Here is a 26,225-nt window from a genome sequence, read left to right as displayed (position 1 = left end):
TATTTAAACTTAACATGGTACACATTTCTTCTGTACCAAATATTCTATATTTTGTTTGAAAATAAAATGGATTGTGTTTAATGGGAAAAAAAGCAGTTTTTATTTACCCAAATGTTTCCAAAAAGGGTCATTTTAGAGCTGTAATTTTGATACCGCGATACTGCAATATTTTTGCTCACGGTTATCATACGGCCCATGCCTAGCTACGACTTCTGATCACTGACTGGTATTTAGTTTTGATATTCCTACTCCTGTCTGCTAGTACAGTACACACATTTCTATAAAATACATTTTCGCCATTGCAGGAGTAATTAAGGCAAATTCTATTCTATTGAACATTTTTACATAGTACTGGCGTCCCAATCCGATAACGTGATCAGAATTCGGGTCCGATCATGTGGTTTTCAGTTAATGCGGGCAAAAGGATCGGTTTTCCTCATTTGCTGAAATTTCATAGGTATAGATTAACCAAATAATCCAAAGATATACATATCTTGTCAAATGGAGCTGTAAAAGCTTAGTTTTAGTACATTACGTTGTGTTTATTTTGGGGGTGTAGCGGTCAGGGTGGCAGACGATACAACTTTTATTTTGAGAGTGATCCAAAAAGCAATCGGCACCGATTTGGTGGATTGGGCCTCATAATATAAATGTTAATATATAAACTAACATTTAACATTCATACACATTTATGAACTGCATATATATGTCTGTATGTACATTATTTGTATACGTACACTTTTTTTTTTTCCCCCAAACTGTATTGGCGAGGTATTGGATCAGGACTAGGTATCGGCAGATCCTCAAAACCAAAGACTCAGAGCCCAAAAAGTGTGACTGGGACATCCCTAGTTCAAGCTATTAAGTCTAAAGCATCAAATTTTCTCTTCGGTTACAGATCAATAGCAATGATAATTATCCATCAATCCATTATCCAATCCTATAAATAATAATCAACTGATAATCAGACTTACTTAGCTGGAAAAGCTTAGTGAAAAATTTCAGCACTCTGTTGCAGAATTTTGCAGATAGGCTTTCGTTGGCTGTTGCCATCATAATTTGGACAAGCTCACCACTGCAAAAAAAAAAAAGACAAAAAAGACAACACATTGAGCGAGTAAGTTGTGTTCATGGGCAGTAATGCATGGCATGGCATCAGTTGAGAAAATACCTGATCGAAAAGAATTCCTCCATGGCTTTGCGGACCTGAACACTCTCAAGCTGTTTTTCAAGGTACTGAAGGCATTCCTCAAGGACAGACTCATCCAACCCACTGGAATAAAGAGAGTTAATGAGAGAAGAATTAAAAGTCAATAAAACATATGTGGTTTTTAGCTGTTGTAAAACAAAAGTTCTGAATGTAACAGAGTTTGGTTCTATTTCATCCCTAATGACTGCCAGAGGAGGTGCTGAAAGCGCTGATTGTTCAATGTGCCTCGGCGAAGCAAAATGTCAGTGCTGTCAGCACCACCTGAGTAGGGTTTAAACAGACCTCATATTGTGAAACTGTTACCTGTTGGGGTCAGAGTGATTTGCGATGATGTTGTAACATCCGGTCACCAAACGTTCATAGATGCGGCCCAGAAAGGCGTCTGACTCTGAGGGGCCAAGAATGCGCTCTAGTGATGTAGTGCTGATTTCTGCCACACTCTCTGTGCTGCTCTCCAGGAGGAGTGGAAGCAGTGTGCGCACAACCTGAGAAGGATTCACCTCCTCTGTGCTAAAAAACAAGCAAAAATGAACTACGGAAGACACTCAAATATCCTGCATTTATCTCATCAGACTACCGGTACAAGGACAACTAAAAAGACATAATTTTATAGATTACATCTGGTGCTGATATGTACACTGATCCAGATTTGGTCTGCACTGGACTACCACTTACACAATGAGGTCACCAGTTAGGCGAACCAAAGACAGCAGAATGTGTTTGAGAGACGATGCCAGAGGCAAAGACTGGCAGCTTAGTGTTCCCAGGTGTGCTGCTTGGATGGCACTGATGTAGCTCTCTGATGGAATGGTATCATTGGCAAATGCATTTCGCTGAAAGAGAAAGCAAAACTAAATTATCGTTTTCATGACATGCATGGGACTGCTTTGAAAACCTTATCAGAAATGATACTAGGAGTACAAACATCCTATTATTTGGTGTATTATTTATCAGTCTAGTGTATTTCTCGCTTCACTTAACGAATGCTTGCTGTCCTACTCCTGTGACATTCTGGGAGAAGGGCCCTTGCAACTTAGGCTGGGCAATATCTCGGTATCGTATCGATATCTGGATATGAACATTCAGGATATTAATATCGAAAATTCCGATGACATCAGTCAACTATGCAGACTTTCCACATTTGCGCTGCATGTACAGCTAGGCCAATTTTACAAAAAAATCGTAAAATCAGGTTTGAGAGAAAATAATCAGGATTTTCTTATTAGGCAAAATCGAACAGCCCTAATCGTGTTGTTTAGATATCGTTACATCCCTACTAATTTGTATCATGGGGTCCTTCTGGTTACTTACCCAAGATCCGATGTTGGGGAATTCGTTGGTATGGATGCTGTTCCATGTCTCACATAATGTCTGTACAGCTGGTGGTAGGTTCTGCATAACATTCTGCCCTAAAAGTGTTTGTTTCAAACGGTTGGTGAGCGACTCCAAATACAAAGTATAGTTTACTGCACTGTTGAAGAATTTTGCACCAAATAATAGAGCCACATACCCAGCAAGTTGGCCTTGCAGCGGGTGGAGCCAATGGAGAGTACAGCAGCATAACCCTGAAGCTTGGCATCTGACAGCTTGTTTTCCCCTTCCTCTGGTATGTTCATTAAGAGATAAGACCTGAGAGAAATCAAAGCTTTCATATTTCTGATCTACAATATTGGTGTAATGGAGGAAAAGTTTAACACAGACAAGAATAAACAGCTGCCCCCCCCCCAAAACCAAACAACAACAAAAAAAAAAAAAAAGCAATGCAAAAAGTTCAGTCTCAGTCTGGTATTGCCTGATTAATGATTATAATCATTCCTAATTGCAGCTGGTTAAAATGACATTCAGTCCCCAAAAGAAATTCACCTTATAAAGGCTGTGTAAACATCAGCAAGCTGCAGCGTGGCAGACAATAAGTTCTTTGTGATCTCTGACGACTTTTGAGTGTCTGCCTCAACGGCAACTTTGGACAAATGTTCATCCAGGGACACCTGCACTTTGGAGATAACTGCATCCAGTGTATAGATGGCTTGTAGCGAGGGCAGCTGATCAAGTGGAACAATGGCATTTGGGTCGACACTGGAGAACGTTGAAATCTGCAGTGTAACAGTAAAATAAAATGAAAAACAAGGGACCATAATCAATGTTTTCATTATCAGTGATAAGATTGCAAACATTACCTGTCTGGCAATGTATTCCTCCGCTAGTTCCACGTCATATTTAACTGTGCTGCACTTAGCAGCTGTGATTTCAACCAAAGAGCCTGCTTGGTCTGCTTTCATTCCCTGTTTCACCAAGTGCTCCTGTCAGTGAGGACACGGACAGTTAAAAATCACAAACAGACCAGACGAATGGAAATATCACACACTAAGAAATGGGTGTTTGAATCTTAATAGCACTGCTGCACTGACTTAAAGTAACAAACCTTAATCCAGTTAATGTAAGTAGACACTCTTAGGCGTGATGACCATCGTAGCGTATGAAGGATGTCACTCTCACTGGGATCAGCGCACCCAGACTTGAGTTGCTCCATGTAGGCTTTTGAAGGTGGTAAGGCCCCCAATATCCTCCACAGCACTAAAAAGAAGTACTGAAGGGAACAGGCCTCCTGTGTAAAGAGATGAACAGTTGCTTAGTCAAACCGCCAAAAATGCATTTTTATACATGGTCTACCAGGGTATTATCTATAAAGTTTACCTGTCAATTTAAGGCAAATGTGCTTGCACATTTCTATTTGGAACCCAAATTAGTAAGGTATATGATTAGCATGCTAGTAGCATGAGGATCTGCATTTTAAAGATGACATCAGGGATTTGTGTGCAAACTTGTGCCTCCGCAATCTGTAAGCATTTGTGATTTGTTCTCACCATCGGAGTGATGGGCTTGCTCTCCTGTCTTCGTGCTGTGTCAAACTGTGAGCCTGCTCCCAGGAGTGAGATCAGCCAACCGTAAAGTTCATCATATTTCACTGCTCCGTTGAACAGCTTAGCAAATACCTATCGAGGAGAAAAGAAATGCACTTGGAAAGGCTCTCGTCACATAACCTTGAGAACAATACATAAGGAAAATCAAATGCCTCACCTTGGTGTCTAGTCTGCTGATATCATCTTCAGATGCCTCGGGGGACAAAACACAGTAGAATTTGGGCTGAACATTTGAATCTAGACAAAAGGCAGAAACAATATTAGATCATTGTGGAACACCAGTTTCAAAATTAAATCCAAGTAAGCTGTAAGACGTTTGTTTAGACAATTATTGTACAACTAGCTCATGCTTGTGATGTCTTTTAGCAGAATCAGCAGTTGTATTTTGTATTGCATTTTAGTAGTATTTTGGCTCCTGGACTTACTAGTTGGACAGTGTTTCGTCCAGTTCTCCTCCACCTCCTTAAAGCCATAGTAAAGCGGAATACTGCTGCGCTTGCCGACATCTTGGAGAGAATTTGTCCCGCTTGATGGAGGGGTGAGGAGATTGTACTGCACCTAAAAAGAAAAGGTCATCAGTGGGAGAAGATAAATATATCCTATTTTGGCACAAGTATTCAAATAAATGGTACCATTTCAAGGATGAAAGATTTTTTTTTAAAAAAAGTTGAACTGTATTAAGAATGGTTTTGGTTAATTAGTCATCAGGAAGAACATCTACTGCTATCAATACGCCAGGCTTTCAGAGATATATATATACAAGATCTACCTGTTCAAAAAGGTATAAGGGGGCCTTTGAGTAGTGGCGCAGCAGGTAGTCGAAAACCAGCAGCAGGCGAGCCAGGTTGAGGGGTACAGCTTTCAGCTGGCTGTCTCTGCTCAGTGCCACGTCAGTGATTGCCTGGGTGACCAAAGTAAGGACTGTCCATCTGCCACGTTCCGACAAGTTGTGGAAAAGCAATAGCATGAGTTGAAGGTGCTCCACATTAAGGTCGTCTTCTCCATGAACAGCTCCCTGAACGGTGTGCTGCTTCAGTGTTCCCAAAAATCTATGAGCAAGAGACAAAGAGAGCCATCAATCTGACGTCAGTAGATGTTAAATAGGGGCTTCGATCACTTTTGTTGTTTTGCAGTTATGAGTGTAAGGTTGGACTTGAAACCCTCTGAAAATGAAACGGGAACAATACCTTTCCCAGACTTTCATACATTCAGGCACATCTGGCTCTCCTTGCACACTGGCTTTGTGCTGCCAGATGAGAAGGAGCCTGGAGAGTACTGAAAGTGACTGAGGGTGAATGTATAAGGGCCAGGGACCCTCTGAAAAGGGCGCAACACCAAGTTGCTGAAGAAGGGTGTTCTAAGAAAAGAACCAGTGGGAGAACAATAAGTTATTTTCAAAAAGAAAGTATGTATTCAGTCTCTATACTGTAATGTATAGTGTGGGTAAAAATGGTTTAAAATAATTGCAGGATGATATTGCTCTTACTTGCAGGGATGGGGATGGCAGATCTGATGTTACTAAGGTGTGGTTGAAGTGATACAGAGCTAATGAGAAGGCTTCATCGGAGGATCCTGAGGGGAAATAATACATATTGTACAAAGACTAACAAACACAACAATAAAAGGAACTCAAGTTGGGAGCAGCATTTTGGAAGCATACCTTTTACATCTTTGTCCACATCTTTGATGATGCTAGCTAACGTTGCCATGTGTTGCTCTGTTAGCGATACACTTAGGTAGTTGCGGATGAAGTTGTTCCTGGACTTCAGCATGGAAGTGGTAATGAAGTTCAAAATACTAGAGGCCAAACTGAGGAACTGTAGGAACAAATAAAAATAGAACATATAATCAACTTGGCCAGTGAAGGTCAAGCTTCATGGACTAAAAAAAAAAAAAAAAAGAATCTTACAAGCTCTGGATCTTTACGGCCCGCCAAAATGTTGCCATTCTCACTTGGATTTTGCTTGCTGGGACTCTTGAGTCTGGGAGAGGTCTCCAGGGGAGGGGGTGGTGGAGGCGGAGGAGGAGCTACTTTGTCTTTGGTGGGAGAAATAGTCTCTTCGAACCAAAGTCCTAAGATGGGTTCACTGTCATCATCTGCAATGGATAGCACGTGTCTATGACCATCTTATATAGAGACACCAGTAAGTTTCCCAAGACTTCCCCAGTATTTATGGCTTGGTGGTGGAGTCAAACTTTAGACTCTTGTGACGCCTACAACACTGCAAGTGGTGGACAAGAAAATCTAAAAAGTGAACATTTATTGGTGAATATCCACTTAAAGGAGGAAGAAGTAATGCACTGGCCGAAGAGAAGTATTTGCCTTCAATGTGAATTCCTTTCAATACATAAACTAACTAAAGGATAATGGTCATGATTCATGTTGTGTCTCCCAAGCTTGTGAACTCTAGGACACAATGACTGCATTTACATGCAGCCAATAAACCCAAATATTGGCAGTATTTGGGTTTTCAAAAGGCATGTAAACGCGCGCAATAAACCAAATATGACCTTATTCGGGTTTTGTTTCGAATTCCGAATTATCACGCCTGGGTTACTCCTTTTCCAACCCGAATATACATGCATGTATAAGGCAATCAGAATATTACGAATGCACACGACACTCTAAGAATGCTCAACGGCAAGGAATCTTGGTCTTTGTAGCACTGGAAATGCTGGTATGCGTGCTGTTTGGCGCGCAACCAACCGGAAATACACGTTTAGTGATAAACAAAACATGGAGAAAGGTAGAGTAAGTATGACACCACACTTTTAAAGCGAGGAGGAACTTGTCTGCTTCATTCGTGAGTGACATGAATATAATGTGTTTTGTTGACGGAAGCAAGTAACAAGTGGAGATGGCGTAAATTGCGTCATACCGTCCGTGCGTCGCCGTTTCAATCGGGTTATTTGAGTAACTCTCTCCGCTCAAGCCATGTAAACGGGCTATTGAGAATGACTCTAAAATTGGAATTTTGACCTTAACCCGAATATTGACTGCATGTAAATGTAGTCAATGGTACACTTTCACAAACATATACATTTACATATTATTCAAAATTACCAATTTGGTTATGCCTTAATTCATCAAGTGTTTAAAGAATTAAAAAATCTATTAGACTAGTGAGTTCCATTTAGGAATAACAATGGTTTTACAAAATTGATTTTTAGTTTTGATGTAATTTTTATGTAAGTCATAAATGAAAATCAAACCGCGTGCATGCATCGCACACGTGCACAAACAAGCTTTTTACGGCAAGGAATTTCTACATGAATGCAACAAAGGAAGGTGGAACCGAATATAGCATGAGCCATTTAAGGACGCAGCAATAGCTTATGTCTGTAGTACTAAAAATGACATCACATAACGTTTGAGTTGCTCCTTCATGACAATGTTACAGGAGATCAGATCACCACTGACTTCACATGCTTGGGTGTGTTGTTTTTGCAAGCATTATGTCAACATGCATGTGGACAATGTAACACAATCTCTGTGTAAGAGAAGCAAATGAGACAAACACTGCTGACGTTCACTTCTTTCAAACATGATAAAATACACTTGATGCTGCTCTCCAAAAGACACATTAACAAAGGGTTTCACATGTATTAATCAACATGTTCTTGCTTTTTTAATATTTTGTATTTTTGTGATCTATCCAGTAAGATCAATAATAATTTATCTTAATCAATAATAAGATCAATAATAAATTATCTTATCGCTATTTTTTAGGGTACAAAATCCATAAGGAATGGCTTGAAGACAAAGCCTAGAAAATGTCAAATATTCATAGAGTTTTTACTGCAAAAAAGTGCAAAAAAAGTAAATACACAGAAGCAATATTTTCTTAAAGGCTTACATAAGTATAACATATTCAAAATTCAGCCCGAAAATGCTAAATACCACATAAACATTTAAACTTAGCCAATTATATCATTAATATACAGGGCCACTGCAACATGGCTCACGGTGGCCGTGCACTGTCAGGAAAGACTCACAAAAAGGCTTCCAAGCATGCACATTAAACCACTGGATAAACAGTGAATCTAGACATTTTACAAAGACAGACGTCACATGGTAAAATCTTTTTCCTTTGGACTAAAACCAATTAGAGTAATTGCCTGAATATATGGATTTTCAACTAACTCATTTTCAATACAAATGGCGCAATACCGCTGTTCTCCACACACTAGGCGCTGCTTAAAAGTGCTTTGATTATGTGTTTGGGATCATGTGACCATTCACGACGCTGACCCACGAATCACATTCAAGTGATCTCAAAGCCGAAGAGATATTTCATTGCCTTGTCCCGTTTGTGCTTGTCCTTATATTCTGGGGAGCTGACATTTTAAAGGCAAGCGTGATCTTGCCAAAGATAAACGAATTAATCCTACAGGAGGGTCTCCAAATTGTATTGCCATATTTGGTGTATGTAGAGTGCATGCGCCGTGGGTAATAGCCGTGTGCGGTTGGCTCCTGTGCGCCGCACACTTAGCACTGATGGCGCCTGAGCACCTAAATGATCAAACATGTTTGATATTCGGCGGCAATGGCGCAGCGCCATCCACGGTCAAAAAATGCCTCCGCAAACGAGGCGCGGATAGCGAATTACCGAGCATGGATGGTGATGCGCTGATGGCGCCTCGTGTGTGCAGGGCTTTATTTATTTATTTGACATATTTAACTATTAAAGTTGTAAAAGAGTAAAACTCATCATTTATAATATAAATTGTATATAAAAATAACGATTAAATTTGGGGACCTCCTGCAGTCGCACAATCTGACTTTGAATGCATACTGCCCTGCAATCATTTATATACTGTATATTTTTTTTGAGAGTTATTGAAGCTATATAAACAACATGTTGACAGCACAGTGTGCAACAAACCTTAATGTTTTTGTTTTTCGCTGACAAACTCAAAATAGTGAATGTTCCGTCCTTCCGCTTGCTGATTATTGACACATGATCGCCGATGTGCTAAAAACGCTGTCACTCAGATATGACTGCATTTGAATACTCCCACAATGCATTTCACTACATGCAATATCAGAATTTCCCTTTCTTTCTTGTCCTACATAGTTTATTTAGTGACTTTAGTATGTACTATAGTGTTAGGAATCAGGTGTTTTCTTGTATTTTATCATTCATTCATGTGTGTGTGTGTGTGTGTGTGTGTGTGAGGTGGGCACCATGGCTGTCAATTGTGTGTTAAGTCTTGTCAGTTCTGTCTCACTAACTCCTCTCACAGGCTGTCGACTGTAACTGCATGTGGTGATGAAAACTTGAAAAGTGCCATTCTCGTTACTTACGCGTGGATATTATCTTCTGCAAACTAATTTCAGGTGATGTTGGCGCAGTAACTGTAGTTAGAATACTTTTGTGCAAAAAGTAATGCGTTAGATTAGTTGTTACTCAAAAATGTGCAGATTTTAGAATAACGCGCTACTGTGTAACGTGGTACTGGCATCACTGCTCATAGCTTTAAGTAGATATTCACATTTGCATGCAACATAGAAAAAGTGTAACTTGTCACGTGTCAGTGAGACGCAGCATAATTTGCTTAAGCGCACAGTACAAGCACAACTTGAATTTGTCATATTCAAGAATAATACCACTGATTTTAAGTGGGTTCTACATTATTTTGGTACTGTCAATACTTCAGACATGTATGACCGATAATGCTAAGGTGCATTTTAAAATATATATCATGACCAAAAAAATGATAAAAATTGACATGTTAATGCTTGCAAAGGAAAATTAGAAGTACATGTCATTATTGCAATGCTTATGCATTCTGAACTGTCGGGCGAAAAGAGCGGATGTTGAAGCTATATATAACTTACCTTGAACGGCAATAGCAACCGGACAATGTAAAGGCAGAATAAGAAGGTACAGAAGTACAGGTTCTTACCCATCAGGTACCCAGTGGGGCTAGAAACTATGTGCTAAGGACCCACATAATTAGACCACTGGTATTATCCTTTGAAGCACATTGAACCACAGATGAACCTCTTTGACAAAAAAAATAAATCATACTTTAATTCAGCCAATTATGACAAAAGACACCTTTCGTTGAACTGACATTTTGCCAAAGTTCCTTCCTCTGTGGCTCTTTTCTTAGCTAATGTAGCTGTAGCTCATAGCCTACATAGTGAGACATACAATGAGTGTAGGACAGTGAAGTGCACACCAAGTCTTTTGACCTGAGGACAGAAAACTGCTGACCTGAGACACAAGCTGCACTTGTCTTCTCCTGTCTTCTCTCTGCTGAGATAGTAGACACTGTCAACTGCACTATCATGTCGGGTGACTAGACAAAAATGTTAATGACATTTCTGTGAGTGCGCTGCATGTTTATCCTGCTCACTGCTCTTTTGTCATGACTGACCTATCCATGGATAGAGGTGACTCGTGGCTTTTTTCAAGCAGCTCCATACACTAACACTAGCGCCAACACCAAATCCAGTCAAGGCTTTGCTTTTTTGCACCTGCCTACATTTACAGTTAAGAACTTTTGAAGCACTATACCATGATGTGAACTAGCCCTCAAATCTTAGCTCTGACTGCTAATGCACTGAAAATAAGTGTCAAAACACTTAACTAGAGACAGAAAAACATCAAAATGTCATTCATTCACTGAAGCTACATAAAAAAAACATCAGTTAGCCACAGTTCAAAGTACCAGTAACTACTATCGAAATGTCACAAAATATCATTTATGGCAGGGATTTGAGTTATTATATCTACTAAGGTCATCTATTCAACTGGAATATGTAAACAGGTTTGATTTAGGGTTACTGTAAAAGGCGCCCAGGACAAAAAGGCCGAAAGTGTATCTTTTTTTGTTGCGCAAACCTGATATGTCACATGCTGACTGTTGTGCTGAGGCTTACTGAGGTGCTCAGCACAATTTACCTTGGCTGCTGTCCTCTTCAGTGCTGCTGAAGTCATCCTCATAGTAGGTGTTAGAATCAGTGGAAGCACTGGCATCACTGCTGACTGAGCCTTTTCTCTGGCGCTGGAGAACACAAGCCTGAGGGACGCAAAAGGGAACGAATGCACCTCAAAAATCAGTCATACTGTGATGAAAGACATTTCAGACAGCTCTTCGTGACTGCTCCTGTCACTCTTTACTCGGGGTGTAACGGTACACGTGGGTGTATTAATACTAGGGATGTGCGCGACTAGTCGTTTATCCGTTTAACCAACTACGATTTATTAAACGTTTAGTATTTTACTAGTCGGTTAAACGCTGCATTAGTATCACGCAAATTGTTCCTCACGCCTCTGCCTCTGTAAACAAGCTGAGCACCAAGAGAGAGAATTCCTTCCCTCCCCCCGCTCACAGGTACGCATAGTATGGGGCAGGGACACTAAGATTGGGGAAGAAAAGTACACTCTGAAGATGTCGAAGCAACCACGAAAAACAACGGCACCGTTTGGCAGTATTTTGATGCAGCAGATGACAACAACGTCGTCTGTAGGCTTTGAAAGCATAAACCACTCTCCCGGAGCGATGAGAAACCACACCCAAAGTAAATCTCGATGTGAACCAGCAAGTCGATGGCGGCGGGGCCAGGCAGTTTGTTCCAGCCAGGAGCTGCGATGCTCACCGCACAGCAAAGATTACCCAACTAATTTGTAAAATGACGCGATATGCTGCCGCTTTCTTTTGTTGAGGGCAGACGGTTCGAAAAAAATAATGATGTATATCGAGTCTGAGTATGCGGTGCCAAGTCGCAAAACAATAACGCCCCAACTCGAGAGTAGCCATAACCAAATGAAAGAGGAGATACTACGAGCGTTTGAGCGGGTCAGCTATGTGGCCAATGCCTTAACTACAGATGAATGGACGTCCATAGCCACAAAATCTTACATGACTATGACGTGTATAACGTATGTGGACGAAGGACATCCCCGCAGCTGTATGCTTCATGCGCCTTGGAGGAAAGACACACAGCTGAAAACTTGGCTGCTCTCCTGCGGAGTGTGATGGGTACATGGGCACTAGAAAATAAAGCCGTCGCCTGTGTGCATGATAATGCACCTAACATGGTGCGAGCAAATGAGACCCTGCTGGCCTCGGAGTCGGTACCATTACTCATTACATTATTCATAATAAATGCCATGCATTGCATTGGCAAATGTATCAGAAATGTATTTCTCTTTCAATTGTTCACTTTTATTCAGCCAATTGTTGTTACACAAATAGAATTTAAATTAACAAACTGTCCTGAATGTGTGGGCTAAAATAGCCCCTACTGTAAATACAAAAAAACATTTGCATTTTAAACTTTAAATTCAATGTATTAAATTTCAAGTTTTCTTGCTTATAGACTAGTCGCAAATAAAATTTGAGACTAGTCTAGTCGGTATGGCATGTTTGCTTCGGTCCACTTATTAGCGTAAGCTTACGCATGGGCGCTATGGACTGCACATGGGAGAGGAGGGCGGCGGCACTAAAGAGGAGCAAACGAATACGCAAACAAGCCAGAGCTCCAAGGTCCCCCCCGTACACTGCGGTCTCCTGTTTGGGAACATTCTGGGTGTCCTGTTAAGCCATGATCCCATTAATAGGAGTTAGGGGAAATAGTAGTAGCATCATTGACAGTACCTTTTTGTAGGCAGTTGAGAGAAGGGTGAAGAGTAGGTTGGTCAGCGGCACAGAGTCAATGAGCCTTTGGACCCTCTGGATGGAAGTGCTCTGCGCCATGATGTTGAGCTCAGCAGGTGGACCATCACTTGCCCAACCCTGCACGGGAAAACAGAGATGGGTAATGGATTGGTGCTAATTTTGAATATTCATGACACAAGCAGCATTGTGAGAGTAGCAACTTACTCGGTGCAGGGCCTCAACTTGTAAATCTTGGAAAAGTGATGTTAAAAGCTTAATGGCATGGTTGGCCAAGATCACAGACAAAACTCCAAATCCTTGGTGTCTTAAAAAAACAACAAACAAACAAAAAACCCAAAGGAAAAAATATTACCATATTTTAGGATTAGAATTTCAAGCACATTGCAGTTGACTGTTTGTGGCCACTCTTAATGAGATGCTATGTTGATGATTCTCTGTAAAGGTGGTCTCAAACTCTTGGGTAGGGGCTGGAGAGTACTCAAAAAAATAAGTACGGTAACCTTATTCCAAAACGTTTTCTTTTGCTTCTCTAAGACAGTATGCATAATTTAATCTACACATTCAAATTGTGGTATGCACCTGGAATGGAAAAAAACAAAAAAACTTTAAAGAATAGGAGCAACATAATATTTTAGCAATCTAAATTAGTACATTCTAACGACCTAGGTATGTTATGTCTTTTATTGTTAGGTGTTCCCATTAAGGGTTTGTGGAAAATAAGTCCTGTTGTGTTAACTTTGGGTGGTGGTATTTCTGAGTTCTTAAACGCAACACTCAGTGCGTAGTCACTGTGACCGTGAGGCAGCGCATGTTGACATCCTCTCTTAGTGTTGATGTCAACCGTGGGATTGCGGGTAAACAAAAACTGTTGTTTTGGTTTTTAATAAACATGAGTTTGCTGACTAATGCCTCAATAGTCCATAGCAGACGCTACAAAATGTTAGCGTAAAAAAAAGAAAAAAAATGTTAGCGTACCGCAACAAGACATGCGTGCGGCGTTCAGATGCCCACTGTAGCGTGTGTGTGCTAACCAGTTAGCTTCCAGAAACGACTGTCCCTATGTCATAAATGAAATCGGGTATCAGCCACAACGTGCTTCCTTTTTAGATGCTCGTTTATCACCGCTGTGCTGCTATGAAAGGGGGATTTACATCAATTTAATTCATTTTATGACATGCGCCCGGACTTTCGGATTCTGTTGTTAACTTTCACTCGGGTAGCCATGACACCATTATCCACAATGGTTGGACCCTGATTAGCACTACTGCGCATGTGCGTTGCAGACGGGCAGGATATGAGGGAGTGGCTATAGTTAATATGGCGTTGAGAATTGGTTATTTTTTATTTTTTTTACATCAATGCATATTTTAAGCATTTATATAGATAAAAATCGATTTTAGATAAATCATTACATCCCTAGTAGATAATGTTAAAATAATCACTCGATATAATGTATCTCTTGAATTTATCATGTTCCATCACTTTTTTCCTCTCCACAATAAAAACCTGATACACAGACAAAAAATAACTAACAGAAATAATTGTAAACACATATCCGGTCATCATTTACCCTTTGCCAGGACCCAACTTCGGTGACCCGGCACCATCTTTGGTGCGAGCAGCAATATCTCGGACACGCAAGGCTGCCAAAGGATCTTTCTCTTTGCCTTTGTCTGCCAGGGCCGTGGGGCTCAGGTTAAGAATCAGGTAGAGGCTGTTTAAAAGGCACCACGCGCCAAGCAGCTGGAAGTTCTGATAATGCTACAAAACACAACACCAAACCATTAAGTATAATGGAAAATAAAACTGAAATTCCCACATAAAGGGAAATGTTTTATTGTGTCATTGAGTGGCCTGGGGCTCACCTCTCCACCAGCTCGACGAGAATTGCTGATGGCTTGTCCAATCATTTCATAGATCTCTAACTGTTGAAAACACATTACAGTGCACTTCGGAATTATTCACTCTGTAAAAAGACTCATCAGTATGTAGAAGGAAAAAAAAAAAAAAAACTCACACATTTCTGGACTATTGTCGCAGCGTCGTTTTCATAGTCCTCTTCTTTAGTCCCAGTGGAGGCAGAAGAGCGAAGCTGCAAGCCACTTCCCACCTGTAGTATGGCCATGCAAGTGGCCACACTCACACCTAAACACAAGCAAGGGTTGTTTTCACTTATAAATCAATCTTTCTCATTTTACATTATCGTATGTGCGCATCATCAAGAAAGCAAGAATCACTTCTAGCATTGAACAAATAAGCATTGAGTTGTGGTTTGTTTACAATTTGTTTTGATAACTGAATAAACTGAGTACAAATTCATATTGTTACGATTAAATAGCAAGAAAAAGCCTTCCCCACTGATGGTAGAACAGGTTTTCTTTGGTCAAAGCACAAATGTTTTTGGCTGTTAGAACAGGAATGCGCCAAACGACAAATCATTGTATGATTAACACACCTCTGGGACACAAGTACATGAGCTAAAAAAACGGTAGAACATAAATGTGCAGTCGCATCCCTAACAGGCCCCTGTTGAATTACTGCAGTGCATTTATAGGAGTGGTTCTAAAACTGGGGTAGGCAAGCAGTTGGGGCTACGCAAAACAATTTGCAATAAATTATGTTGAATCGTTTTTTAAAAAGTGCATACCTACATTTGGGAAGTGGGGCGCCAATAAATCATACTAAACCAATTATTCCTTCCTAGCTGAGCTTTGGGCTAATTAAAAGCTCTGATATGACGGCTGATGTGTTATGACATATCTGACATCCATGTTTTCGCACAGCATTTTAAGCTCTCATGCTCTTTCGTCAGAGCTGTGCAGGGGAGGCATGTGGACCTCAGCTAAATATTAGCAGCTTGAAAAATGTATAACTCGAAGCAAAAGTTTCCAACATGTTACGTCACTGATTTTACATTCTATTCAAGAGCGCCAATGTCTTTGGCAATGTTCAATGCGAAAGACTGTGATACCTTTTCACCGGGCCCCGTTCTTGTCATATGGAACACAATGTGAAAATGATTTCAGTCATGTTGTCTGAATGTCTGTTTCTTGGTAGTAAATGGCAATTAAACTCACCAGCGCTAATTTAAAAAATACAGCGGTCAGGAAAGTCACTAAATATAGTGATCAATTGCTGTGTTGTCAATACTAACTGACTAGCTTCTCTCTGTTAGTGAAAACTGCATGTAAGATAGCGATCTGATGATAAATATTGAATTTAATTCATTTGAATTTAATTAAATTCCTTTCTATTAAATGCTATAAAAGTTATGTTGAAATGATTAAAAAAAAAAAAACAACATCAAATAATTACTACACTATTTTGGGGCGCACATGGAAGTTATGTTTGATTGGCATTAGGAAGATGATGGAGTCCTAGGAAAAATGTCTCTACTATAAGGAGGCCCCATAACCCAAAAAGTTTTAGAACCCGAGTTTTAAATGAAATATTTTATCTCAAAGATAACTACCATTGTCAAAATGTCCCAGATCAATAATATAAAACAATAACTCAATCGAGAATAATCTGCCTACCAGCGTAAAGACAACTCAAAGCCAGGACAGTCATATCCAGTAATCTGCCTGGTGTCAGTGGCTCCAGTACAGGCAACGAGAGCGTGTCCAAAGCCATGGTTACGTCAATCACCAGTGAATGAAATCTGGGTATGGGTAGGTTACAGCACATTCATTATTTATTCACATTAGACAGAAACTGGCACAGACTACACTGCCCATATAGAGTAAACACAAACAAAAATTTGCGCAAACACAACATACCCATTACGAACAGCTGTGGCATCAGCTACTGTGGCAGGCATGATGAAGAAAGAGTTTGCTGACACAGCATCTTGGAAACGGTTAATGTAACGAAGAAAGTAGGGCAGGTTGAGACACACTCGCAGCAACTTGTCAGACCCACCTGTGAAGACATAAGAGTAATCTCTCACAGTTTGCACAAAATTGGCATATCAAAATCTCCTTTCGTAAGGTTGCCACAAAACTGGCTCGTCCTCGAGACACAAAAGTAGAGCTGGCATTTATTAGCAAGCACCTCTGCAATTGCTTTTCAAACCAAAATGTGGGTGAAGAGAGTCTCTGGCATTTTCAGTTTGTACTCACCCAGTTCTTGTAAGCTTGACACATTCTGAGCGACAAAGGCATTCTTCATTTTGGCCTGAACAGCTTGGTCAGACGTCTGGTCATCACAATCACTCTCTGCCTATAAAGAAAGTCATCAGAATTACAACTAAAAATGCATGGTCGTACATCACGGACATCCTCCAGCTGTCTATGATACGTTAGGGTGTATATTTAGCGTACCTGCATGTGTGACGAAGGGGTCAAAATGTTGCCAAGGTCGGGATTAAACACCGAAGTTAGCTGATTGAAGAAGTTCATCTGTACTTCTTTGTGTCGCAGTTCAGGGTTGACAGCACTGGGCGCCTCCTTCTGATCCTCTACTGTTAAATCAAAAGCAAAATTAACAAGTTTAGAGCTGTCCTTTACAACCTCAACGTACTGTGGGATTATTGGGATAGATTTATCAATAGATAGTCACAATATGACCCACTGTTGGATGACAGGAAACTAGGGTTGAATGATCTCAGGAAAAAAATGAATTGCAATTTTTCTGGCAGAAATTGTGATTTCAATTAAATTTAATTTTTTTTTTTTCCAAATCAAGCTTCGGGGCAATATTACTTTTGCATAGTAACAATTACAAATACGACACAATTTTACATTCTACCATCCAACAATTAAAAGCTACTAAACTAATAATGTAAGGATATTAAAAACTCTGTGTGAAAGAGGCAGTCATTTTCACATTTTTAAACACTGAGTAACACAAGAACTTCAGCTTGCTGCCACACATATCATTGTGTTATACTGTATGCAAAAAAAATGACCAACATTTTAAGTTAGACACTAATTTACATATTCATTTTACATAAATATAAGATTGTATGTAAATTGTTTTTCATATGGTGAGACAATAAGGCTTAGCGATTAGCATTGGCTTCGTTTGTTCTCTTATTCGCTGTTGCATTCGTAGGATAATTCTTGTCCGCCTCGAGTGATAACGATACTTATTATAAGTCTTTTTGTGTCGTATTCAGACAAGTAACACCACACTTACCATCGGAAAGGGTTTTAATAGTTTGAGGCAGCTTGGCAGACTTCATCATTGCAGTGAAAGTAATAATTTCTGTGCGGTCCAATCTGCTACTCCCAGTACAAAGTCCTTTTATTAGAAGAATCAGGTGTTTCTGCGAAAAAAAAATAATGCACGGCACAATTTGATTAGAAGGCACGGTTGACTAAATTACCACAAAAAAAATCTATATAAAACTCAATTAATTTGAATACAAAATGAAAGTAAACTGTCTTCAATGGTAATTTTGAGTTACAAAATCTTGAGTGGCTGATCTCACCTGTGACACCGCACATGCTTCATCTGGGTTCTCCAGGCGCAGCAAGGAGAATTCAATCAGAACTTTGCATGCCGCAGCAACAGAAAGCAACTGATTCCTTGGTACTTCACAAATTAAAAAAAAACAAAGGAAAGCAATTATTAATAACTGGCCACAAGAAACTACAAGGTTTCGACTTTTTCTCAGGTCAGGTCATCCACTGAATACTTGGCAGAAGATAGAGTGTAATACCATAACATTAGTGAACATGGATGTTACATACTTTGCCCACATACTGTGGTGATGTAATGCGCAGAGAGCGCCACGAAGGACGAGTAGAACGGCTCATACTGTTTGTCATGATGAAGAATGTCCGATTCACTGCAAACGAAAATTTAAAATCATTGATTAGAGGTTGGATACATTCACTGGAATAGAACATTGTATTGGCTTTTCAGCCACACACGCATACACACAGATTTTTAGGACATCTCAAAGTTCACTAAGCGTTCACCATGTTGTACTGTGTGGCAAATTATCTTCGATTTAAAAGGAAGAAATGATGAGGATGTTTAGAATTTTTACTACCGTAGCCAATTTTTTTTGCTATAGGCAAGGCAGCTTTATTTGTACAGCACATTTCATACTCAAGGCAACTCAATGTGCTTCACACAAGCAAAGACAACACCTAACAACATTCATAAGCAAAGCAGGGACAACAAAAGTAATTTACAAGATTTTTTTTTTAAATGTACATTGACAAAATCAAAACTAATAGAACATTTACAAAAATGTAAGAGTAAAGCAATAAGAGTAGATTTCTAAAACAACTAAAAGAAAAAAAATAATCTTCAAATCTTTAGAAGACCTATAATCAATTAAGGCCAACAGAATCTCCCAGAAATTCATCACCTACAAAATAATTGATATCTCAGTCCCTGTAGTAGATAGAAACATAATTCCAAAAGAATTTGAGAGCTTGGACATGTGGCTTTCACACAAGTGGAAATTACGACCCTCTATTCTGTTCCAAAGCCGTCAATATCGTCATTGTCTACAAACGTATGTCTTGGAAAAAAAGAAAAGAAAATTATGTATATTTTAGTGTAGGGCTGGACCGATAATTCAATATCAATATGTATTGTGATTGACATGTGATCGATATCAATAGAAAATGCCTTCGATAAAACGTCCAACAGAAAAAAATTAGAAAGCAAACCCGATCGCGACATGGTGTGTGATGTAGGCATCCGCCTCCAAACACGAAGAAGTTAAACCAACTAAGAAGAACCCGCTAAACCAATGAAGAAGCATCAGCCAACCCAATGGACCACCATACTCGCATTGAGCTTCGTTCAAATAAATGACCGGTCGACTCAGTACAACCCTCAGTACAACAATAAAATTATATTATGCATGATAACCCGTTCAAACTTTGACATGCTAGCGGCAGTTAGCCATATCCAACCCTCCGCATCGCACTCAATTTAAACTCAAGCAAGTAAAATATGAATGGACAATGGCAATAATGAGTCCGCTAAAAAGATAAAGTAGTCCTAAGGCGGTTGGCCAACGATAATGCATAAACTGCAAGGGAGTATTCGTTCACTTACATTGTATGAACGTTGAATGAAGGCTAATGTACTGACCGGTATGTGTACCAAAAATACTGCTTTGGGGTAACACCTAATGCAAACACGCATTTACAATGCACTGGTGGAGTGCAAACTGCACATTACGCTACATAACGATGTTCACAAAAACAGTTAACTGCTATTTAAAAAAAAAAAAAAAAAAAAAAAAACTTTAAAATAAAATCAATAAACATCAATATTGACTGATATGAAATACCTAGATTGTGACATTTTTTTCAGACATATCGGCCAGCCCTACAAAGAAAATTATGTTTAAAACAAAGTTTAGTTGATCTTTACATTCACCAGTTTATTTCACTCTTTCACAGTTGCGTTAACCTTTTAAAAGGTTAAAAAGTATTATGTTAAAATAAAATAACCTAAATTCATTTTTCTCTGGGTCATCAATTTCACGAGTTAAAAAATAAATACAATCCAATAGATATTGTTAGCGACCAATATGAAACACTTATAGTATGATATACTTTTCATTCATATCGCCCAACCCTAGTTCAGTGGTAGGCGCTCACGGCCTAATTGGCTTAATAAAAGGTATGAGAAAACAGCAATGTTTTTAACCAGAATTTAAAAGCATTCACACATGTTGGTGACCTCACTTCTGTTTGCAACTTGTTCCATTTGTGTTAGCAGAACGGCTAAATGCAGATTCACCATGTTTGCTTTGAGCTCTGGGCTCCATTACTTCACTCAAGTCTGCAGATTTCAGAGACCTTCTGGGTTTATATTCAATCAGCATCTCTTTAATGTATTCAGAAGTCAGGACCCAACCCATTCAGTGACTTATAAAGAGTAGGAGAATTTTAAAATCTATTTCGCAGCTAATTGGGAGCCAGCACAAAGCCTTTAGAACTGGAGTAATATGTCCCGATCTCTTTGTAGTGGTCGGAACCCGAGCTGTAGCGTTTTAACGCTCGTTGGAGGGTCAAATATAAAGCCAATACTGTTACTCAAAACAACTTTACAAATTTGATCTCCCCGCTCCCAGCACTTGCGCAGAGCGCATGTTTTCAGCTGGTAAAAGGCTGTTTTACCGAAATTTGAGCTTTACTGTTGTGCCATCCCTATCAACAAGTACACAAAGTTTCATTCAAATCAAAATCTGCTTGGTTAAAATTTTCTTTTTTGGGGGCGGTGATTTGGCATGAAATGACCCATTTACAAATTCATAGGTTTGGAGATATCAAGGCAGCCGTTTACAAATTCATAGATTTGTGGACACCAAGGCAAGGGCTGTGCAGTATACCGATTCGAAAATGAAACAATAGCATGTATTTTTACTACTGGTACTTCTGCGCAGTTCGGCAAAAAAAATAAAATGTGCTTTATTAGTAGTATGCTTTGTTACGGCCATGCAGCAATATAATATATTACAGTGACTATGGATGTAACGATTCACTCAAAAAGCCCCAATTATATTGGATTTCAATTTTTAGCTTCCGATTGGATTATTATTATTATTTTTTTTTTTTAAATCGCAACCATACTTGTCTCTGCGTGCTAGTGTGGTGCTGGAGCCATTCGCAAACGCAATATGATGTTTGGCGCAAGCGTGTCAAGTAGGGCTGCCACAAACTATTATTTTGCTGGTCGACTAATCACCAGCAGCAGTGTTGAGTTGCACTAACATTATGAAACTTCCTATAATTAAAAAAAAATACTTGTAAACATATTTCACGTTTTTGGGCACCAATCCTTTTTTTAATGTAGAGGAGAGTGAAATCAAATGAGTAAAATTAGGAAAAGCCCTGTGCTAAATAAACCTAAACACTTGTATTTAATTTTTAAAAAACTTTCTTTTTTTTAATTTAACCTTAATCCAAAGCGTTTTATTTTGCTTCTCTAATATTCATAATTTAATCGACACGTTCAAAATTTGGTATGCACATAATTGTTTTTAGCAATCTAAATCAGTGCATTCTAACGGGTCTGTATGTTATGTCTTTTATTGCTAGGTGTTGCCATTAAGAGTTTGTGGAAAATAGGTCATTGTGTTAACTTGGAGTGCTGAGATTTGCGATTCCTAAACGCCACACTCGGTGCGGAGTCAAAATGACCGTGAGGCGGCACGTCCTTTTGCTGCTCGATGTCGCTGACTAATGCATCCATAATCCGTCAATTCTACAAAATGTTAGCGTACCACAACAGGACATGCACAGTAGCCTCTGTGTGCTAATTAAAGCCAGCTTTCAGAAATGACTGTCCCAATGTGAGAAATGAAATCGGGCATCGATTGCATCGAACGCTAACACGGGAGCTATGATGCCATTACCCAAAATGCTTCTGTTTACATCCCGGATGACCCGAATTACCACTACTGCACATGTGCGATGCAGAGAAGCATGCCGGCCGTAGGATACGAGGCTTTTTTGAGAGAAAAACACAACAGAAAATAATTAGTTACATAAATAAATGAAGCGTCCACTATTACCTCTCTACGATTTTGATTCGTTAAAGTTGTCGTGTTAGTAAACCTTGGCAGTTCTAGTGTCAAGTCATTTACCCAATGTGCATATGCAGTTTGTTTACAGCAAAGACATGAGAGAGCGGCTATGGGTAACGTGGCGTTGCGAATCGATGCTTTTATTTTTGTACATCTATGCATATTTTAAGCATTTATATCAATATAAAAAGATTTTCGATAGATCGTTACATTCCTAATAGTGACCGACAGAATGAATAAATTATTTTCTATTTTATGAAAGAAAGCATATAATTGGCATGTGTATCCACTCCCCCCCATTTTGTTTGGTGTGTGCCATGAGATTTTTCAAACTTAAAAATGTGCTTTAGCTCAATTAAGGTGGGAGATCACTGGTCTAGACTGCATTTCTTAAATTATCTATGTTATTTTCTTCCACAATAATACATTTTTAAGTGGCCCTATAGTTTTGAACGTGTGTGTGTGTGTGTGTGTGTTTTCAAATGTATTTTTGAACCATACATTTCTTTATGATGCTTAACTTGTGTAAAATTGGACCACAGTAAAAATTCTGATGATATTTGCTCCCAGAAAATATGGAGAAGAGTAGAGAACTCCCACCTACAATCAATGACACAACAAAACATATGAATTGGCAATAGAGTAGATAACATGCTGAACTGACACTAGGGTGCACCCAGTCGAGTCTGGAAAGGACTAGCTAGCCATTCAAAACTAATCTTTTACGCTAAACATTGTCATGTATGTGGCCAGTTACTCGTCACGTTATCCCGACTTTTTGGCAGGCCCATTTGCTAGCCTGATTAGTAATGTTTGGTTAGCTAGCTAATGATGAAGCAGATTTTTCTAATCATTTCACAATTACGTTCTAAAGGTGTATACACGAACACGCATAAATGGGTTCGTGTCCAAAAGTGTACTGTGGTTCGAATAAAAATGTCCCGAGTTAGGTTAAGATTAAAAGCATTTTAAGTAGTTACGTTAGCTAACGCCAGCAGCTGACTTGGTGCCAATGCAAGTTAAGCTCAACCAGCCACCTAGCCGCTAACATTAGCTCAGCTAAAGCTAAGTTGCTGACGTTTCCCCATCCAGTTCCACTAGCCAGGCTACGTTAGCAAGTTAGCAAGCCAGCGCACAATTGGGTGGATACGACCGGTATTCGTGCAAACGCGGAGCCGCGACGTACTGACACGCAGCCGCTTACCTGTTGATAATAGATCCGATGAGCTGCGGTAGCTCCTTCGTTTCAAATGCGGTGTACGAAGCCGATAAAAGCGGTCGCACCGCCGCTGTCCATTCGTGTTCCCCATTTCCTCCGCTCGACGCCATCTTGAAATCCCATAGAGGAAAAAAGGTTGTTAGGGGAAGAAGAACCTGAGTGCGTAACTTCACAGGGGGCGCTGTCAGCCCGTAAACGCCTCACGCCAAACTCGTTGCGATCCTTCGATATTTTCTTTCTTACACTTGAACCCTCGAATTCACGTCACGAAACGTGAGCTCTTACGTTAAATGTTTCTGTCCGCCCAAAATTGATTTAAAAAAAATATTTTTTCTTGCCAACGCAACGTACAAAAATAATGGCTCAAGTTACAAACAAATAACCGCAGTAATGACTACGTAAGGACAAGTTGGTTGGTAGACGGAATCAAACTGGGTTTTTTTTCGTAAATAAAGTTAATCTCGAGGAATTTTTGGGAAAAAACGCCTGATCTGACGATCCCATACGTCATCAGAAGTACTATAGTCTGACGTACATAAAATACAGACATATATAAACACCCCATTGATCGGTTGGCCCGTTGCTTCAAAACATCTGGTCGTCCGCTATTGGAATGGGCGGATCTGCCCCAACCAGTTATTGTCAACCACTGAAATGAGCGAGTATGCGGCGAAAAATTTAAATGTCACTTAACTGATCCGTTTTCCTTTCTATTTATTTATGACAAGTAATAAATACTTGTTTGTGTGTCCATGCACACGCTTGTGTGTCCATGCAGCAAATTATATATATATATATATATATATATATATATATATATATATTTATTCAAGAGCTACCACCTATGCATATCTGCTGTTTCGGGTTTGTTCATATTAATATACATGTATTTTACTTTTGTCCAAAGACATCAGCCATCAACAAAAGAAAAGAAATGAAAACAAAACAAAACTTTAGCAAGTTCGGTTTCAAAAAATTATGTCATCAACCAATACCTAGCACAAAAATAACTAGTATTTATCGCTGCAGTATTTAAGCTGCAGTATTTAAGCTGTTTTCCTAACCTGTTTTCTGGGTTTGTACACATGACGTTCCGCATAAACATAGAGTACTGTGTATGAAATGTTCCGACTTGATGGCAGAAGGTACACACCGGATCCACCTGTTGTCATTCATATACAATTGCTTTGTACTGTATTCAACTACATCAGGTTTTATATTGAGTAAGTATTGTGAGTAAATTGAGACAAGGTCTAATTATCTTAGAATACTATTTTAGTGACATTTTTGTTATGTGGTGTGCCGTGGAAGTTTATTGCACAAAGTGGAACAACAGAACCAGATGACATACGGAAGCTACTGTACATGCAGGCATGAGTGGTCTCAGGCCCTGTCTACACGTAGCCGGGGTTTTTGAAAACGCCGGATATAAGCCTGCGGTTAGCCCTATCATCCACACGTCCCCGGAGTTTTTTCAGTGAAAACGCAAAACTCCGGCCGCAGTGGAGATTTGCGGATATCTCCGATCCGCGTTTTGCTGTGGACGGTTACACCCGGAGATTAGCACTAGTGTATGCAAATCGACTCATACAAGTTTTGGCTAAATTAGTTGAAGAGTATCAATCTGCTTTCATTAAAGACCTAAATATTCATAACAATGTTAGATTAATACTAGACATGCTGGACTATCAATCTTACTTTGAAACTGAAGGTTTTGTTCAGTTCATTAAAGCGTTTGATTCTATAGAACATACATTTTTAATTAATACATTAGAGAAATTTGGATTCGGGGCTAGATTCTGTGAAGTCGTCACAATCTTTTATAATGACACAGTTAGCTACATCTCTCTAAACCCAGGAATGACCCCTAAAATAAAAATTCATAGAGGAATTAGACAAGGCTGTGCAATATCACCAAAAATGTTCATTCTGTGTACCCAAATATTAGCATATTTGATCGTTAATCACTCAGAAATTATTCATTCATTCATTCATTCATTCATTATCCATTCCGCTTATCCTCACAAGGGTCGCGGGGCGTGCTGGAGCCGATCCCAGCTGTCTTTGGGCAGTAGGCGGGGACACCCTGAATTGGTTGCCAGCCAATCGCAGGGCACACAGAGACAAACATCCGCACTCACAATCACACCCAGGGGCAATTTAGAGTCTCCAATCAACCTACCATGCATGTTTTTTGGAATGTGGGAGGAAACCGGAGTACCCGGAGGAAACCCACGCAGGCACGGGGAGAACATGCAAACTCCACACAGGGAGGCCGGAGCCGGGATCAAACCCACGACCTCTGAACTGTGAGGCGGACGTGCTAACCAGTCGCCCACCGTGCCGCCACTCAGAAATTAATGAGATTAAATTTGGGGATTATGAATTTCGATTAAATCCATTTGCGGATGATACGGTTTTATTTTAAAAGACAAATTAACAATTGAAAAGGCATTAAAAGTGATCTCCGTTTTCTCCAAGGCATCTGGTTTAAATTTGAATAAGAATAAATGTGAAATTCTCTCATTGTCACATTGTGATGAAGTCCAAATCATGTCTATTCCTGTTACAAAGGAAGTAAAATACTTGGGTTTAAATATAATAAAAAATAATAAATTGAGGGAAAATAGAAATAATAGTGACAAGTTTAAAGTAATGGAAAAGACACTAAATCATTCTAGAGACCTCTAGAGACCTCTCCATTTTTGGGCGAAACATTTTATCCAAGGGTGA

At 39.5% G+C, this 26,225-nt stretch overlaps 1 protein-coding gene across 12 annotated transcripts in view; it reads right to left on the bottom strand.

The window, feature by feature from the left end:
• Nucleotides 1–23,631, bottom strand: part of ubr4 (ubiquitin protein ligase E3 component n-recognin 4) — a 58,732-nt gene extending 35,101 nt beyond the window's left edge. For 7 of the 12 annotated variants that reach the window (XM_086033767.1, XM_086049492.1, XM_086018519.1 and 4 more), the window contains exons 1-32: nucleotides 23,478–23,631; nucleotides 18,462–18,559; nucleotides 18,200–18,303; nucleotides 17,905–18,034; nucleotides 17,088–17,227; nucleotides 16,887–16,986; nucleotides 16,545–16,686; nucleotides 16,302–16,426; nucleotides 14,783–14,910; nucleotides 14,631–14,690; nucleotides 14,336–14,526; nucleotides 12,970–13,069; nucleotides 12,745–12,882; nucleotides 11,046–11,163; nucleotides 10,356–10,397; nucleotides 6,041–6,228; nucleotides 5,792–5,948; nucleotides 5,618–5,703; nucleotides 5,319–5,488; nucleotides 4,901–5,180; nucleotides 4,557–4,689; nucleotides 4,289–4,368; nucleotides 4,075–4,203; nucleotides 3,633–3,815; nucleotides 3,388–3,510; nucleotides 3,074–3,303; nucleotides 2,721–2,839; nucleotides 2,522–2,619; nucleotides 1,886–2,043; nucleotides 1,514–1,720; nucleotides 1,172–1,273; nucleotides 975–1,075 (exon numbers count right to left, since the gene is read on the bottom strand). In XM_086033767.1, coding sequence (XP_085889893.1) covers nucleotides 975–1,075; nucleotides 1,172–1,273; nucleotides 1,514–1,720; nucleotides 1,886–2,043; nucleotides 2,522–2,619; nucleotides 2,721–2,839; nucleotides 3,074–3,303; nucleotides 3,388–3,510; nucleotides 3,633–3,815; nucleotides 4,075–4,203; nucleotides 4,289–4,368; nucleotides 4,557–4,689; nucleotides 4,901–5,180; nucleotides 5,319–5,488; nucleotides 5,618–5,703; nucleotides 5,792–5,948; nucleotides 6,041–6,228; nucleotides 10,356–10,397; nucleotides 11,046–11,163; nucleotides 12,745–12,882; nucleotides 12,970–13,069; nucleotides 14,336–14,526; nucleotides 14,631–14,690; nucleotides 14,783–14,910; nucleotides 16,302–16,426; nucleotides 16,545–16,686; nucleotides 16,887–16,986; nucleotides 17,088–17,227; nucleotides 17,905–18,034; nucleotides 18,200–18,303; nucleotides 18,462–18,559; nucleotides 23,478–23,602 — 4,285 coding nt within the window. In that variant the 5' untranslated portion in view covers nucleotides 23,603–23,631. The remainder of the gene's footprint in view (nucleotides 1–974; nucleotides 1,076–1,171; nucleotides 1,274–1,513; nucleotides 1,721–1,885; nucleotides 2,044–2,521; nucleotides 2,620–2,720; nucleotides 2,840–3,073; nucleotides 3,304–3,387; nucleotides 3,511–3,632; nucleotides 3,816–4,074; nucleotides 4,204–4,288; nucleotides 4,369–4,556; nucleotides 4,690–4,900; nucleotides 5,181–5,318; nucleotides 5,489–5,617; nucleotides 5,704–5,791; nucleotides 5,949–6,040; nucleotides 6,229–10,355; nucleotides 10,398–11,045; nucleotides 11,164–12,744; nucleotides 12,883–12,969; nucleotides 13,070–14,335; nucleotides 14,527–14,630; nucleotides 14,691–14,782; nucleotides 14,911–16,301; nucleotides 16,427–16,544; nucleotides 16,687–16,886; nucleotides 16,987–17,087; nucleotides 17,228–17,904; nucleotides 18,035–18,199; nucleotides 18,304–18,461; nucleotides 18,560–23,477) is intronic. The other 5 variants (XM_086024402.1, XM_086027374.1, XM_086028238.1 and 2 more) reach the window with 2 other exon arrangements.
• Between the last annotated feature and the right edge of the window lie 2,594 nt (nucleotides 23,632–26,225).

The sequence above is a fragment of the Filicampus tigris genome, chromosome 1 (genome assembly GCF_054856515.1).
Source record: "Filicampus tigris isolate MCC_2025a chromosome 1, RoL_Ftig_1.0, whole genome shotgun sequence".
In the NCBI taxonomy this organism is placed as follows: Eukaryota; Metazoa; Chordata; class Actinopteri; order Syngnathiformes; family Syngnathidae; genus Filicampus; species Filicampus tigris.
The sequence above is the reverse complement of the archived record's forward strand: the minus strand, read 5'-3'. Positions and strand labels throughout refer to the sequence as shown.